Source organism: Gopherus evgoodei, chromosome 4, assembly GCF_007399415.2.
Source record: "Gopherus evgoodei ecotype Sinaloan lineage chromosome 4, rGopEvg1_v1.p, whole genome shotgun sequence".
Classification (NCBI taxonomy): Eukaryota; Metazoa; Chordata; order Testudines; family Testudinidae; genus Gopherus; species Gopherus evgoodei.
Genome location: NC_044325.1, coordinates 23,577,680 through 23,595,057, shown reverse-complemented (window position 1 = coordinate 23,595,057; position 17,378 = coordinate 23,577,680). Strand labels below are relative to the sequence as shown.

Below are 17,378 nucleotides of genomic sequence, written 5' to 3'. Positions count from 1 at the left end.
CTTTCTCACAACTCCATAATCTTGATTTTGTCAGGGACAGATAAGAGGGTGAAGCTTAATCCTGAATGTTTCAAGATCATAGCAGGTTTTGTTCAAAGTCCAGTTATTGTCGTTCTAAATTAAGATGTTCTTATAGTCTCTGTAGAACATCCCATCTCCACCCTGTCATTCTTCTCCAGAGAATGTTGGCTTCTCTCTTCGCCCCCTCCCCCCAACTTTCTGCCTAATGTAGAAAGTCTCAAAAATGTGTACTGCTCACAGTATTCCAAGGCGGAGTCTTCTGGATACTTGGAGTTTGAATGTGACTCGAAAGATGCAGTTGCCAGTTTTCTTAATACTAGAGGAAAAAGGTCATTAATTTCTCAGCATCTTCATGGCAGAACAGAGAGAAAATAAACTTTCTTGCATTAATGTGCTGAGGTGTAGAGATGATGCAAATTTCAGCATCCAGACAATTGGGAGTAAAAATAATCGGTATCTCTGCTTTGAATTAGAGGTTAATAACATGCCAGTTTCTAAAATGGTGGTATTGGGATTTAAACTGTTATCTGAAAACGTAACTTAGGTTTGTTGTCTAATGCCAAGTTAAGGGGAGGCAATGTTAAAAAACAACGCAGCCTGAGTGATCAAAACATTAAGGTTCACTGCATGCACCCACCAAATGTTTTGATGTAGCCTGAAGAACATGTACTTACCAGCACCAAGCTTCAGGAGACCATAACTCTGTATCTCTGCTGCAAATGAGTTATAAAAGTCAATCCTGTTCTGACTTCACATGTGTAGTACCCTGGGGTACAGTCTCTATTTGCTGCTTCTCATAACTAAGGGTATGTCTACGTGGCAAAAAAGACACACAGCAGCGAGTCTGAGCCTGGATCTACAGACTCAGGCTTGTGGGGGCTTGCACTGCAGGGATAAAAATAGCCATGTAGATGTTCCTGCCCAGGCTCTGAAACCCAGTGACAGGGATGTGGGTCATCTCAGAGCCTGAGCTGTAGCCCAAGTGGAAACATCTGCACTGCTATTTTTAGCCCCACAGCCTGAGCCCAAGTCTGTAGAGCTGGGCTCTGAGACACTGACGCAGGATGCAGTTCAGTGCAGAAGTGCCCTAAGAATTTCTTCTTCTGAACTTTGGTCCTGTTGTGTTTTATATAATATTATTAATCAGATCGGGGCAGGGTATGTGTCATTCTGTATGTGAAACACTGTAGATCTTTAGCACTCCATAGATATTTTGCAGTAGGAATAATAATACCCAGTACTCCACTGATAACTAAATATGAGAGTTTTTCTCTTAACGTGGTGCTGCCAGTACTAGTAATGGATTTACCTACACATGCTGACTCAACAGAGCAAGGCTTTTTGTTCTGCTCTCTCCATTTTTGGTGTATCTACTTCTGATAGCTATCTATCTCTTCTAATATCTTTACTGTACCAGGCTAATGGTATAAGGAATTGAACAGCAGACTGTCAAAAAAATTGCTATACACAGACTTGCATTGTTTTCAGAAAGAGCAACTCGCATAGCAAGAGATCAGGAACCATACATGCATGTGGCTTTGAATTGAAGATTTCAATGCATCATGCTGGGCAGCTCTTTATTGTGATGTAACAGACCCATGAACAAAGAGAGCCATTTCCCTGTTTAGAGTAATTGGACAAACAAAGGCCCAGATTCTAATCCTAGTGACCACAATATAACTGAGATTTGAATCTGCTCCAGTGTGTATGAAATGTCGGTGTAGAAATACTTAGTTGGAACTGGAGGATGTCTTGAGATAATTAACAGGGATTTGCAAAAAATCCCAGAACATTCTTCATTCCATGTGCCTGTCCTGAAGTCCTGACATAACTACACAAGGAAATGACCATGGCATTCAGGATCTTGTATCCATAGCATCCGGTTCTTGCGCCTTCCCTTCATTTAACAAAAGGCAGAAGAGAAATAATCAAGTACGTTGATGGAGGAATGTTAATTCCTGCACGAAAGAGGGTGAATATACTTCCTCTGTCACAATGTATTAAGAGTGATGTATAAGAAGAGACAAATAGAGGCCTCTGATCTGAAGGGGGAGAGGGAGGAAGGCTTTTAACCTTGTTAGATTAACTGAAAGCTGGACGATAAGTCACTCTTGTACCCAGTTTGTTTCAGTACTAGCTGGCGATAAGATGCTTGAAGTCTGTTTTTAACTTTGCTGTATATCTGTTTTTTCTTAAGCCAAACTTGCAAGGCGCTGTCAGGAGAGAGAGAACCTTGGCATGCTGGTCTGGTCACCTAATCAGAATCTGTCCGAGGCAAAATGTAAGTCTATTTTGAATGCTTATTTTTGTTTAAGTGGTTTATTTTTAAGAAAGTGAAGAAACCTTTTGCAGCAGAGAGTGGTTACTCAGTGTGGTTTTCTCAGTGTGCTTCAAAATGAATTTGGGAATTAAAAAAAGTACCAAACACAGGGTTTCATTCCTTGCTGAACAGCTGCCAAGAACCACCATATCCATTGGGGAGGAGGAAAGACCTCTTATGATTTCCTTCATTGGTATGAATTTTTGAGGCTCTTGATCAGCAAGCTGCTGTGATCTTCCAGTCATGTGCTGTAGAAGGCAACAGAAATAAAGTTTCTGAGGCCAGAAGGAGAGGCATTTGTGGGGGAGGGAGGGAGGGAGGGAAGAAATCATGGCCAAACCAAAAAAAAAAACAAAAACCCACAAAAAACCCAAACCCTCAATAACCCCATACCTGGAACTCAAGTTTAAAATGTGGGAACAATTAGAGTGTCTTTGATTTCCATGTGACAGCAAATTGTAAACTGAATGTGTCCCTGGGAACAGGTTTCCAACGGCCATTAACTCATGGCGGAACTAGAGGTAGAAATGTCTATTTGCGGTTCACTTCCTGAAGAATTACAGTGTCTTTAACATAGCTAGCAATTAAATGGTAACTCTTTAATAAAGTGGAGGGGGGTTATTTTGTTTTAATTTAACTTTATGCTGTGACCTGAGCACAAGACCAGGAGCAAGGAACTAAAGGTGCTGCTCCCAGCTCTGATACTGATTCCCTCTGTGGTCTTGGTCAAATCGCTTGACCTTTGTTTTCACTGGCTTCATAGGGGTGATACTCCTCACAAGGCAGTTGTGATGGTTTGCTGAAGACTAAGGGGACATCCAGACTACCTGCCGTGGGTAGTGATCGATTTTTTGGGGATCAATATATCGTGTCTCATCTCGACCTGATATGTTGATCCCTGAATGTGCTCCCATCGACTCCGGAACTCCTCCGGAGCGAGCGGTGGTAGTGGAGTCGACACAGGGAGCCGCGGACGTCGATCCCGTGCCATGAGGACCCGACGTAAATCGATCTAAGATACTTCGTCTTCAGCTACGCTATTCACGTAGCTGAAGTTGCGTATCTTAGATCAATACCCCCCCAGTGTAGACCAGCCCGAAGAGTGCTAAAGGAGGCAGTATAGGTAATCTAGTATATAAGGTATCAGACTAGTGATATCCTGGGTGGCCTGAGTTCTGCTGGGTGACTTTTCTGCAGTGGAATGTTCACTGACTCTCTCTTACAGTCTGCCTATCTGTAAAAGGTTGATGATACTTTGAAATCTATAGATGAAAAGTGCCATATAAGTGTGACTTCTTCCTCCTCCCCTAGTGGTGGGGTCAGACTGCCAGTTAGTGGACTTTGTATTCCTATTTGTGTGCATTATATAAAATCTCTGGAGAGGAGAGAGTGCTTCCTTCTTTTGTGTGTGTCTCTTGTGAGGAGTTTGCAGATGGAAACAAATGTGCTATTTCTTTCTGGGCCACCCTCCAAAATTTGGTAGTCTGCAAAATTGCAAAAGATTGCGAACACCTGGCTTCAGATGTGGGGGTTGATTTTTTAGCTTTGTAATTTTTAGCCCCTTGCTTATAGGAATTGGATTTCTTTTTGGTCTGGGGGTGGTGAGCATAAGTGTAGTTGGGGGTGGCTGTATGTTACCAACTGTGAAAGGTTGTAGCCACTGGTACCATTGGATATAATGCATGTGAATTACCCTCGAAGGAAATTACTGGCTCTTCTCCAAAGATGCAAGGTTGTGGACAATGAGCATCTAGGAACTCTCTCCTTTCAAATTTCATACGCATGCACTTTGTCTGTGTCTGACCATACAGCAATTTTACTAAACTGACTTCCGGGGCAACATGCCATGATTTACAACAGTACAAAATCTGAAAAGGTCCCGTATTGTTCCAGCTCCTGTCCTCCTTTCAGAGAGTTTACAGTGATGGAGCGTGGTTCCTTGTACCAATCTCCCATACTCTGGGGAGACCCTCCCCACTAAGGACTTTACTGCAGCAGGTCTTTATAGAATTTCTTTTTGTTGTAGAGCTATTTGATGTGGAGGGGAGTGTTATGGCTGAAAAATCAGGGCTGTGAGAATGGCTTAGACACTCCTTTAGCACCTGTGCAGTACCAGCTTGGCTCATGCTCCAGGGCCTCAGCCCATACCTGCTGTTACAATCTTACTGCTGGAGGTTTTTCTTTACTTTCAGGGTCAAGGCTTAATGGGAAGAGCAAGCTAAGCACTATAAACAGCAGTTAGCATATATCCTTGTCCTAGTGAGTATAGCAGTTCTCTGAAATGGAGGCAGATGCTGAAAGATTTCATGAAGATTTCAGTAGTTTGAATTGAGTAAGGGCTTGTCTAAACTACAGAAAAACTGTTGGGGGACCAGGTTACAGTCATTGTCCCTTGACGTAGTCTTATCTTGTGGTGTAATGGTGTATCTTAACTGTGGTATAGACTTGCTTGTCCAAGGCTTTAGCACAGATGAGTTAAAACATAGTTGTGCCATGTATGCTTGAAGATGGAACAGTGTTTTTACCCGTGCTGGAGGAATATATTTAAGTGGTGGATATTTGTAGTGGTTTTGGCCCTGTCTGCTATTTACTTGCATATTGGTTATTTTCATCCCTTGGCTTGTTAATCATGTTCGTGGGAGTCAATAACTTCGCTGCTCCTTTCACACTCCTCCACACCCTCTGAACTGAGTGCTGTCAATAAGGGGTTATAGATATGCTCCTGGCTCCCCCCAAAACCCTTTGTTACAGAGTGTCACTGAGGTGATTGTACCCACTGGCAGTTTCATGAACAAAGACTGAACAATAAAATGTTGTATTCTCTGGCAGAGTAGAGCAAGAACAAAATCCCTCCAGTCTGCCCTAGGTCAGCTCCCAACTGTCTCTTAAAATAGCTGTGCTCGTCTCTGCCCAGTCAGTCCATTCCTCTGTGCTACGTAGCCCATCCACACCTGCTACAAAACCCTGCTCTCGCACTCTTAGACCTTTTTTAAGAGATTTCTCCGAAGAATTGCTTCAACTTCAGGAAACTGCTCTGGCCTGCATCGAGAGAGCTGTTAGGTTAGATCTCACTGGAGAGAGGCAGGGCTGAGCAAGACAGAGGAAGAGCTAAGTAAAGTGAAGGAACTAATCTGTTCGGCAGATGGGAGCTGAGTTGGGGAATGGTGAAAGTTTGTTTTTTAATGATGTTTTTTTTTAATGGCCTAGAGCAGCAGGCCCCAAATTGTGAGGCACACCCCTGCTAGGGGGCATGCAGCAGGGCCCAGGCCAGCCCCCACAGGGGCCAGGGAGGGGGTGACATTAAGTTGGAGCCCAGCTCTGCTCCTAGTTGCAGCCCAGCCCCGTCTCCAGCTCTGCCTTCAGCCCAAGCTCCTCTGCTGAGCCCACTGTGCAGTAAAGGAGGAGAGATTCTATTAACGGTAAGGGGGTATGGGGCCTGCGACAGGAAGAGTTTGTACATCCCTGGCCTAGAGCAGTCTCTCAGTACATAAAGCCAGGCTGGCATTGTGAACACAGCTTTTACTGTAAATAGTTTATCAGGCCCTGTACCAATCGGAAAGCTCTATAAACCAACATTTCTAATCTTCAAAGAAAGTCTGGTTGATGTGGGGCCAGCAGGCTCCTTACGTGGCACCGCGTGGCTCCCCAGAAGTGGCGACATGTTCCTGCTCCTCCTTGGCAAAAAAATGGCCATCAGGGGTTCAGATTGTGGGAGGGGGCTCGGGAGGGGACCGGGGTGCCACATCTGGTGGGTGCTCTACTCAGGTAGCTCTCCGCAAGCAGTGGCCTGTCCTGGCGCTCCTAGGTGGTGGTGTAGCAGGTGGCTCCACAGGTGCCGCCCGAGGTGAGTGAACTGGATCCCGCACCCCAGGCCCCAACCCCCTTCCCTGAGCCCCCTCCCACACCCAAACACCCTCCCTCTTCGTTAACCGGCATTTTTCACTTACCGGCATGCCCCCATTCCCTCATAATGCTGGATAAAACAGCTTTTACTGTAAAACAGCATTGCCAGGTACTTCAGTGGGCTTTACCATAACAACACTGGGTTAGTTTGAAAATGAGGAAGCATCGTTGGCTTGTTCCAGGAGCCTCCGAAGACGCCTGAATATCAAGTAGTCGGAGTAATGACATGATCCTGGTGATGGTCTTCATGGGTATGTAGTTTAAATGTGACCCACAAAGTGAGAAGCTGCCTTTTCTGCTACTTTACTATCTACAACGACGTCTCCAAAGTCCATTCTACCTTCTTCATTCCCATACAAATCTGTGGGAGTTTTTGTTCATTTTTTTTTTTTAACTATTAAAATATAGAAGAACTTCTCCACCTTCCCTTGTTTGGCTGTTCTTGTCAAGAGCTCTTGAGAATGTGAATAGTGGATCCCATGAATCTGTAACCTCTGGGTTAACTAAAATGGAAAGAAATGCACAGCTCAGGGCCCCATGAGCATTACCAGCACAACAGCATTCTTATAATCGTGGTGGCATCTGACCTGGTTACACAAATGTGGCTCAGCTGCATCCACACAGCAGCTTTTTTCTTTTACACCCCCCCCGGGGTAACTATTGACATGCACCTGCACCTTCTTCTCTGCCTAAGTGCATTTGCTTTGGTAAATACTGGGAAAACCTGGATGCTGTTTCGTTGGGGGGCATAGAGAGCCTGTCAGATGTGCCTGCAGAGGAGAACCAGCAGTACTTGGAGCCATGCGCACTAGGGTATCGTAATACGCAGAAGGCTGTGAGGAGGTTGGGCTGGCCAAACTAGTTACATAAGCACTATTTTGCGGTGCTGTCGACAATGCAAAACAAGTGTGGTGAATTGGCCCTGGGAAGACAGCTATGTGCCAGCCTAGGCCTCTGGTGGGGAGGGAAATGTTTGGTTGCCGTTGTTACTAAGTATTAACCATGTGCGGACTGATCATAGTGTTTAGAGCTAACATGCTGCTAGCTCATTACAGACTCCATTAGCAATAGTTAGAGACTGATGCTAAGAAGTGGCCTCCTCTGGCCATGCAGTTGGATGGGGAAGAGCTGTAATTTGGTTTACGGCTTTTCTGACCTTACTGTTCAGACTTTTGGGAGAGGTAGCTGAGGACCTCTAGCAAACAGAGGGTGAGGACAGCCTGGAAAGATTAACTATTATTATTATGATGATATATCATGAACCATTGTGCTAGGTGCTGTACAGACACAGAACAAAAGGACTGTATCCTATTTCAGAGAAACTAGCACTTTGTTGAGAAAATCCTCCTGGCATCTAGCCTTCGAGTAAAGCCTGAACTGTCACCGTATAGGTCACCTTTAAATGGCCAAGGTCCATATATTTAACCATTTTGAAGGGCTAAGCATTGCAAAGAACATATAGGTATGATCATGCTTCTCTTAATGTTAAGGGGACATGGCAGGGTAGCTTAGAATTTGATGCACCATCAATTTAAAATTGCCTTAATCTGAAATTTTTTAACCTGAAATGCATGACAAAGATTAGAGGAGGAGAAAATACCTGTCCTTTTTTCAGGGTACAGAGTGCATTTGACAGCCCTGTGTATAGTTGGTTTCACTGTTTTCTCTGCAAGATTGTGGCTTGGCTATATAAAGGCATCCAACCTCATGGATGTACACTTATGTCCTTGCAAAGCCACACACTGAAATCAACAAGATTCTGTAGAGACGTGGCTCTTAGCAAGATCAGGCCATGGTCAGCTCCCATTTTCCTTTGGGGATGGTGGGGGTGTCTGCAGTACAGCATAGAAAAGTGATTATAAAACGCACAAAGGCGGGGAATCTCTGGGGTAGGTGGCACTTCTGACTCAGTACTTTGCTTTTGTAATTAGAAGGCTTCAAGTTGACAGTGTTCATTTAAATTGGTGGAATTAATACTTCAAAGATTATCTGAGAAGGCTTTTTAAAAACATTAGATTTGTGCCTTTTTATGGCTGCCTCATGAGGGATAGAGATGGTCTGAGAGATTAATTTTTTTGTGTTTTTTGCTTTTTTTCCCCCTGTGAGAGATCTGCATGATGGAGCAAAGACTTCCAGGAGACTCTTGTGCTAGATTTCTGGATCTGTAACTTTTTTTTTTTTGCCCAAAACCTGATCTGTGGTGGGTTTTTTTGTTGTTTTTTTTTTGGGGGGGGCACACGAGGGGTGTTAGTAAAGTGAAGGTAGCTTAACTGTACTTATGCTGTTTGTTCTCTCCCTTCCTGTCCCCCTACCAACACCAGCCTGTTGGCTCCTTGCAATGACAGCAAAAAAAGATTAATGGAAAGGCAGAATGAGCTTGTGTTTATCCCTAATCCAAATTTAATAGTACACAGAGAACCTGGCAGGCATAAAGCTTGGACACAAATGTAGTAGCTGGTGCTAGAAAATACAACTTCATGAATCCAAACCCAAGATAAACGAGGTTTAACTCAATGTTCACTAGGAGTTTAATTGTAGAAATGTTATCACAGTAGCTGCCGCTTATTGGCAGTGGCAATTGCAACAGTGATGTTAATGCCCAAAAGACAGGCCTGCAGGATAAATGGGAACTGCTAATGGACCTGGCTTCTGTCTTTAACCTGGGGTAAGTTTGTATGTTTACAAATGATCATATTGTGGGAGGTAGGGGAGACAATACTGTAAACAGCAGAAGTGCAGCCTCTCCGTTTCAAAGGTTAAGATGTTCCAAATAAGAGTCTGGGCTGCTTACACAGAGCCTAAGAAGGAGTTTCCTTTTGTTCGTTAGCCACCATGTGGTGCTTGCTGGCTGTTGCAATGCCAGGTGAAATCTCAGACCAGCTCGTTCATTATTACTGCAGATTGGTATCTCTGGAGCCCAAACACACATTTCGGTTAGGATTTAAATTTAACCCTTTCACTGATGCATCTGGTTCAGAGATGATTCAAACTGCAACCAGGGAAGTAGTTGAGTGAGAGCACTCTCTTTGGTGTTTTTATTGACCAAGTCAACTCCCATGTAATCAGCTTGTACTGTATTTGAAAGATTCAGGATGTGTGTATGTGTGGTGGTGGGGGGGGCGGGGGGACAGGCGGGAGGATGTCAAAGGTATCTTCAGATTGCCATGCTGTCCTGGAAGAGCTTCTGTCACTGGATCCTGTGTCGAGTGTAGGGAGGAGGCAGTCAGCTTCATGTAGTTGGTTCTATTCTGCTACCATGTGCTTCATCCCTGGAGTACAAGCGTTGCAATGGGATGTATATGCTGTGCTGTAGATCCAACATTCGAGGGGTCTGATTCAACATTCATGGTCACACGCTGCTAGTTCTAAGCAATGGTTGGTTTACAAGTAATGGCAGGGGAGGATGCACCAAGCACCGCCATCCTGGCTAGAGAAGTGTATTTCCTAGTTTTGCCTGCTCTGTCCTCTCCCACGTGAGTCTTGTTTTCAGAAACACTTCTCTTCTTCTTCAAGTGCTTGCTCATATCCATTCCAATTAGGTGTGCGCGCGCTGCGTGCACGATCGTCGGAGACTTTTTACCCTGGCAACACTCGGTGGGCCAGCAGGTCGCCTCCTGGAGTGGAGCCGGTATGGCGCCTGATATATACCCCTGTTGGCCCGCCCGCTCCTCAGTTCCTTCTTACCTCCCGTGTCGGTCGTTGGAACTGTGGAGCACGGCTAGCCGTTCTCCACCTCCCTAGCGTTTCACTCTTCTGCAGTTTAGTGTATATAGTTCAGTTATTATAACAATAGTTGTAGTTATAACGTTAATTTAGTGTAGTTGTAAATAGTTTATACTGAGGATCAGGGGTTTGCCCCTTTTTCCTCCCCGCGGTGCCGGGGTCCATGCCCGGTTCACCCGGCTTCAAGCCTTGTGCGGCCTGTCATCAGCCGATGCCAACAGGAGATCCGCACGACTCCTGCCTGAGGTGCCTAGGCGAGTCCCACCTTGTGGACAAGTGTCGGATCTGCAAGGCGTTCAAGCCCCGAACGAAGAAGGAACAGGACAGTCACCTGAAGCAGATCCTGATGGAGGCAGCGCTGACTCCCCCACCGTCGGCACCGACTCCGGCACCGGGACCAAGTGTCGCCTCCGCTCCGGACCGCCCGGCGCCGGCTCCAACTTCCCGCCCGGCACCCTAGCCGGCACCGCTCCCTCTCCCCGAGGAGCAAAAAAGCACAGGGCTCCTGCGGTGCCTGCAACTGCACCACAGTCAGAGCGTGCCTCAAAACCTGACCGCCCGGCACCGTCATCCGCCGCGGTACAGAGCGTCGTCGCACTGTCGACTCCGGCCCCTCAGAGACTGAGTCCGGTGCCTTTTAGCTCCCCAGTGAGGACAGGGGTCGAGCTTGTCGCGCCCTCCACGCCGGACGCCTTCTCAGCGGCACGCGACCTCATCGCACTGACAGAGCCCGAGCTGCCCCAACCGCCAATGCGGGTTATCCAATCGATGGGCGAGCCCGCCATGGTACGGTCGCATTCACTGGGTACTACTGGGCATCGGTCCTGCTTCAAATCGAGGGACCACTCCCAGCGTTGCCGCTCGAGATCTAGACGCCGCTCGCAGTCCCGGGACCGCTACCTGCGGCACCGGTCGTACTCGCAGCACCGTTCAAGATCCTGGTCGCCGTCGTACTACTCTCGGCACCGGTCTAGATCATGGCACCGACGTTCCTACCGCAGCCGGTCCCGGCACGGCAGTGGATGGCACCGGTCGACCTCCCAGCACCGAGCTGGTAGCAGGTCACGGTCTAGATCGCGGTACTGCCATGACTCCCGGTACCATTCACCGGCACCACGCAGCGACGTCAGGATGCACAGGGGCCTGCCACAGTCATCGACGGCTCCTCCATGGCCTTCGAGGCACTCGTCCGCTTCTTCCCATATGGACAGCGCCTCTTACGGGGGTTCAGATGTTCACGCCCGCACGGACCAGGGTCCACCTCAATGGTCCTTTTGGACGTCCTGGGCGTACCACCAAGCCCAGGGCGAACCTTCGGGACAAGCTCGCTCCAATCCATCGGAGCGTCGTGCGCCAGATGCCACAGTCAGTCACCCCTCCCCCCCAGGTATGGAGGAAGACCCCACGGATCCCCTGGTGCAGCAGGATGCCCGGGAAATGGAGGCCCCTCTGGACGAGGCTTCCGTGCAAGATCCACTCCTCCCTGGGGTGTCTTCGTCCTCGTCCCCGGATGAGGCGGTAGCGGGCACATCTTCATCAGGGCCCCTGCCGATTGATCTCCGGGCACATCAGGACCTGCTGAGGCGAGTTGCCCAGAACATAAACCTTCCTGTCGAGGAAGTCCTGGAAGTAGAGGACCCGGTAGTAAGCATCCTCTCGGCGGAGGCACCGACCAGGGTAGCCCTCCCCTTCATTAAGTCGATCCAGGTGAAGGCGGACACCATCTGGCAGTCTCCGGCCTCCATTCCACCCACTGCCCGCGGCGTGGAAAGGAAGTATATGGTACCATCCAAGGGGTATGAGAACCTCTACGTACACCCCGCTCCCTGCTCCTTGGTGGGACAATCAGTCAACGAGCGGGAACGCCACGGCCAACAGGCTCCTGCACCAAAATCCAGGGAAGCCAGACGCATGGACTTGCTGGGCCGTAAAATTTATTCTGCTGGAGGCCTTCAGCTCCGTGTGGCGAACCAGCAGGCCCTCCTGAGCCATTACAGCCACAATACCTGGGAGGCTGTCGGCAAATTTACAGAGCTGCTCCCCCAGGACTCACGCCAGGAATTTTCATCTTTCCTGGAAGAGGGCAGGAGGGTCGCCAGGACCTCACTACAGGCGTCCTCAGATGCCGCAGATTCAGCGGCGAGGACTCTGGCGTCGGGCGTAGCCATGCACCGTATATCGTGGCTGCAGTCTTCCGGGCTACCGCCGGAGCTGCAGTACACAATCCAGGACCTGCCATTCGACGGGCAGGGCCTCTTCTCTGAAAAGACAGATCCCAGGCTACAGAGCCTGAAGGATAACCGGGTCATCATGCGTTCACTGGGAATGCACACGCCCCAGACTCAGAGAAGGCCATTCCGCCCCTACCATCAGCGCACTTACCCCCTGCCTCGCCCCAGACAAGATTTCAACTGGAGGCGAGGCCGGCCAAACCATAGACAGCAGTCAGGTCCTCAAAGGGGTAACACTTCCGGGTCCGAAAAGCCACCACAGGGACCCAAGGCGAACTTTTGAAGGTGCGCCCGAGAGCAGCTTACCAATCCCCCCTCTGGATCCACTTCATTTCCTCAACCGCCTCCGCCACTTCCTACCGTCATGGTCCCAGCTGACTTCGGATCGTTGGGTCCTGAGCACGGTGCAGTTTGGTTACCATCTTCAGTTTTTCTCCACCCCCTTCCCATCCTCCCTCCTCGTCCCTCTTCAGGGACCCCTCTCACGAGCAACTTATCGTCCAGGAGGTGGGGCGATAGAGGAGGTGCCAAGGGAGCTAAGGGGCAAGGGGTTTTATTCCCAGCACTTCTTAATCCCCAAGTCAAAAGGGAGCCTACGACCCATCCTGGACCTGCGAGGCCTGAACAGATTCATCAAAAAGTTCAAGTTCCGCATGGTAACCTTAGGAACCATCATCCCTTCCCTGGATCCCGGAGATTGGTACGCTGCTCTCGATATGAAGGATGCGTACTTCCACATTGCGATCTTCCCCCCGCACAGACGGTATCTCCGCTTTGTGGTGAATCAGGACCACTACCAGTTCACGGTCCTCCCCTTTGGGCTCTCCTCGGCCCCCCGGGTATTCACCAAGTGTATGGCGGTCGTCGCGGCTGCCCTGCGACGTCGTCGTATCCATGTCTTCCCTTACCTCGACGACTGGCTCGTTCGAGGCACGTCGGAGGCGCAGGTGACCGGGCACATCACCATCATCACGGAGATGTTTACGAGCCTAGGTCTGACTATCAATCCGGACAAGTCCACTCTGGTGCCTACGCGGAGCATAGAATTCATAGGGGCAGTGCTGGACTCCAACCTTGCGACGGCCAGCCTCCCCCGGCACCGATTCCAAGCCATAGTGTCCATGGTCACAAGCCTGCGGGCCTTCCCGACCACATCTGCTCGAACGTGCCTCGCTCTCCTGGGGCACGTGGCCGCATGCACCTTCGTCACCAGACATGCAAGACTCCGCATGCGCCCGTTGCAGACCTGGCTCGCGTCGGTCTATCGACCAGGCAGGGATGCCATAGACACAATCGTAACGATTCCACCGAATGTTCTAGGCTCCCTAGGCTGGTGGACAACGCCCTCCCAAGTGTGTGCGGGCCTACCATTTCACGCCCCACAGCCCTCAGTGTCCCTGACAACGGACGCATCATTGCTGGGCTGGGGTGCGCACCTGGGGACCCTGCGTACACAGGGTCTGTGGTCGCAGAGAGAGTTGACTCTTCACATCAATGTGCGGGAGCTACTGGCCGTTCGCCTAGCATGCCAGACATTCCAACGCCATTTGCACAGCTGTTGTGTCGCGGTATTCACGGACAACACAACGGCCATGTATTACATCAACAAGCAGGGCGGGACCCGGTCCTCCCCGCTGTGTCAGGAAGCAATACGTCTGTGGGACTTTTGCATAGCCCACTGTATTCATCTAGTGGCCTCCTTTCTCCCGGGAGTGCGGAACACCCTTGCGAATCACCTGAGCAGATCCTTTCTGTCCCACGAATGGTCCATCCGTCCGGACGTCCTCTATGTCATTTTCCAGAGGTGGGGGTCTCCCCAGATAGACCTGTTCGCCTCCAGATCGAACAGGAAATGCCAGGTGTTCTGCTCCCTACAAGGTTGCTCCCCGGGTTCCCTGTCGGACGCGTTCCTCATCCCGTGGACGGGTCGTCTTTGCTACGCCTTTCCACCCTTCCCTCTTGTCCATCGAGTCCTGATCAAGGTCCGGAGAGACAAGGCCTGCCTCATCCTGATCGCTCCGGCGTGGCCGCGGCAGCCTTGGTACACCATGCTGCTCGACCTGTCCCCGGCGAATCCGATTGCCCTACCTCTTTGGCCGGACCTGATCACGCAGGACTTCGGCAGGATGCGCCATCTGGATCTACAGTCCCTCCATCTGTCTGCGTGGCTCCTGGCTGGTTAAGCCAGTCCGAGTTGCACTGTTCCGATGCAGTACAACAAGTGGTGTTGGGCAGCAGGAAGCTTTCCACGCATTCAACCTACCTAGCGAAGTGGAAACGCTTCTGCTGCTGGTGCAGTCAGCATGGCCACGACCCACTCGCCATGCTGGTCCCCACCATCTTGGACTACGTGTGGTCTCTCAAGCAGCAGGGCTTGGCGATCTCCTCTCTACGCGTCCACCTCGCGGCTATACCACCTTCCACCCAGGCGAGGCTGGCAAGTCCGTATTTTCTCACGCAATGGTGTCAAGATTTATCAAGGGTCTGGAGCGGCTCTACCCTCAGGTCAAACGGCCTGCCCCTACTTGGGACCTGAACCTGGTTCTAACCAGGCTAATGGCGCCCCCCTTTGAACCCTTAGCCACATGCTCGCTGCTGTACCTATCCTGGAAGGTGGCCTTCCTAGTCGCTATTACGTCGGCCCAGCGAGTCTCGGAGCTTCGGGCTCTGACCGTGGACCCTCCGTATACGGAGTTCCATAAGGACAAGGTACAGCTGCGACCGCACCCGGCGTTCCTCCCTAAGGTCGTCTCCACCTTCCATATTAACCAAGATGTCTTCCTGCCAGTCTTTTACCCAAAGCCGCATTCATCCCGAAGAGAGCAACAGCTCCACTCCTTGGATGTCCGAAGGGCTCTCGCGTTCTACATTGAGAGAACTAAACCCTTCCGGCGTTCACCACAATTGTTTGCGGCAGTAGTGGAACGCATGAGAGGCATGGCAATCTCCTCCCAGCGTATTGCATCCTGGGTCACGTCCTGCATCAGGACATGTTACGACTTGGCCAGTGTGCCAACGGGACCCCTTACCACCCATTCTACCAGGGCTCAGGCTTCCTCGGCCGCGTTTTTGGCTCATGTCCCCATACAAGAAATCTGCCGTGCAGCCACATGGTCTTCTGTACACACCTTTGCATCACACTATGCGCTGCAAGCTAGAGATGATGCCGCTTTTGGCGCAGCGGTTTTACAGTCCTCAACGTCTCACTCCGACCCCACCGCCTAGGTAAGACTTGGGAATCACCTAATTGGAATGGATATGAGCAAGCACTCGAAGAAGAAAAGACGGTTACTCACCTTTGTAACTGTTGTTCTTCGAGATGTGTTGCTCATATCCATTCCACACCCGCCCTCCTTCCCCACTGTTGGCGTAGCCGGCAAGAAGGAACTGAGGAGCGGGCGGGCCAGCAGGGGTATATATCAGGTGCCATATCGGCGCCACTCCAGGGGGCGACCTGCTGGCCCACCGAGTGTTGCTAGGGTAAAAAGTCTCCGACAATCGTGCACACGGCGCGCACACACCTAATTGGAATGGATATGAGCAACATATCTCGAAGAACAACAGTTACAAAGGTGAGTAACAGTCTTTTCACAGCCAGTCCATGGAAGTGCTAGCTTAGCCAAGGCACCAGCACTCTTACTGCCATGTCATGCAGACCTGCTCTGAACAGTGTCACAAGCAGGGCTGATTTTTAGGCTGATTCCCGTGAACGGGCCCCATGCCTCAGAGGCCCCCGCAGTGTCCAGAAGAGGGGCCCCGTAAGGTAAGGCCCTGGAAGACAACTGCTGCTGAGGAAGGACCCTCCGCCGAAGTGCCACTGGAAACAGCGGCAACCGATTGAGCTACCGCTGAATTGCTGCCGCTATCTTCGGCGGTAGCTCAATTGCTGCTGCTGTCTTTGGCAGTATTTCGGCAGCAGCTCTTTCGAATTGGGCCCCACGCATCCTAAAGCCGGCCTTGGTCATGGGGTGCTCCACTCACTGCTAGATGGTGCCTCGTCCTGCCTGTTCTGGGGATTAGCTTTGCAAGGTAGGTGCCCCTTCCTGCAGTTGCCATCTCTCCGCCTCACTCTCTCAACATGCTGCTCCTCTCACATTTCACAAGCTGCTGCTGCCGCCTCTTCGTGACTCAGCCCTCCAGCCAAGTCACTATACACATGTCCCCCTTCCGAGATAAGGCTTCAGCAATCTTAGGCAGTCTTCCCACTTGCTGCCCCCTGGTGCCACATCCTCTGTGGCTGGCAGCAGAACCTGGGCCTGCCTTCTACTCTAGGTTCCTGCTCAGGGACCCTCCACGCAGCAGCCAAGGGCTGTTCCTTTCTAGACCTTACTGCCTTTCCCTGAGCCCTTTCCTTACTATCTGGCACTCTTCCCCCCAGGTTAGCCAGCCTCACAACTCCCTGCTCCCAGGGAGCAACTGCAGGCTACTTGTCTCTGTAGCCCCAGAAACACCTTTCTTCCCCTAAGGAATTGCTGCATCCTATTCCCCAGCCACCCATTCTGTTTCCAATTTTCTGTCTTTATACATCCATCCCAGCTCATTCCTCCCCAGCTGGGCTCCCTCCTGGAGTCAGAGTTTGCTTAGCCACCTGATGCCTCTCACCTGTGGCCTGTCAGTTAATTAGCCCCATTTCCCATCTGCATTAACCCTTTCGTAGCCAAGGTGGGTTAATCACCCCATCACAAGCAGGTTCAGATGACTTAGTTAAAATGCCAAGTGGCACTTTAAAGTCTTTGTATAGTTGTGCTCCTGTTACTGCTCTCACTAGGGCAGTTGAACTAGTGTTCACAATAGAGGGAAGCTTTTCTAGGGGAAAGACCTTTTGGATGGTGTAATGTATATTTGAATACCAGTTATATGACAGTACAGTAATAATACTGGGGAACTAGTGTGGCCATTAGGCATAACCTGAAATGCATTTGAGTAGTTCCAGCTGGCCAGATCTGTAGTATAAGTCGTAGCAAGAATCAGGCCAAATTGCAGCTGCATCATGCTGTGTTTTAATACGGAAATTATTTGTCTTGTGGTGGTGGTTCATTGTAATCATCAGGAAAAATGTGTCCTTATTGGGGATCGAACCTCCTGTGCTAAAAATGAGCTACTACCGCTTGACCTAATGGATTAACTCCTGGTGTTAGCTGTTGTAGAGTCTTAAGAGCCTCTGGGACCTGCCACTAGAT

At 50.0% G+C, this 17,378-nt stretch overlaps 1 protein-coding gene across 1 annotated transcript in view; it reads left to right on the top strand.

The window, feature by feature from the left end:
• Positions 1–17,378, top strand: part of RCOR1 (REST corepressor 1) — a 138,992-nt gene that overhangs the window by 66,771 nt on the left and 54,843 nt on the right. Inside the window, exon 3 of the mRNA XM_030558703.1 lies at positions 2,219–2,302. Coding sequence (XP_030414563.1) covers positions 2,219–2,302 — 84 coding nt within the window. The remainder of the gene's footprint in view (positions 1–2,218; positions 2,303–17,378) is intronic.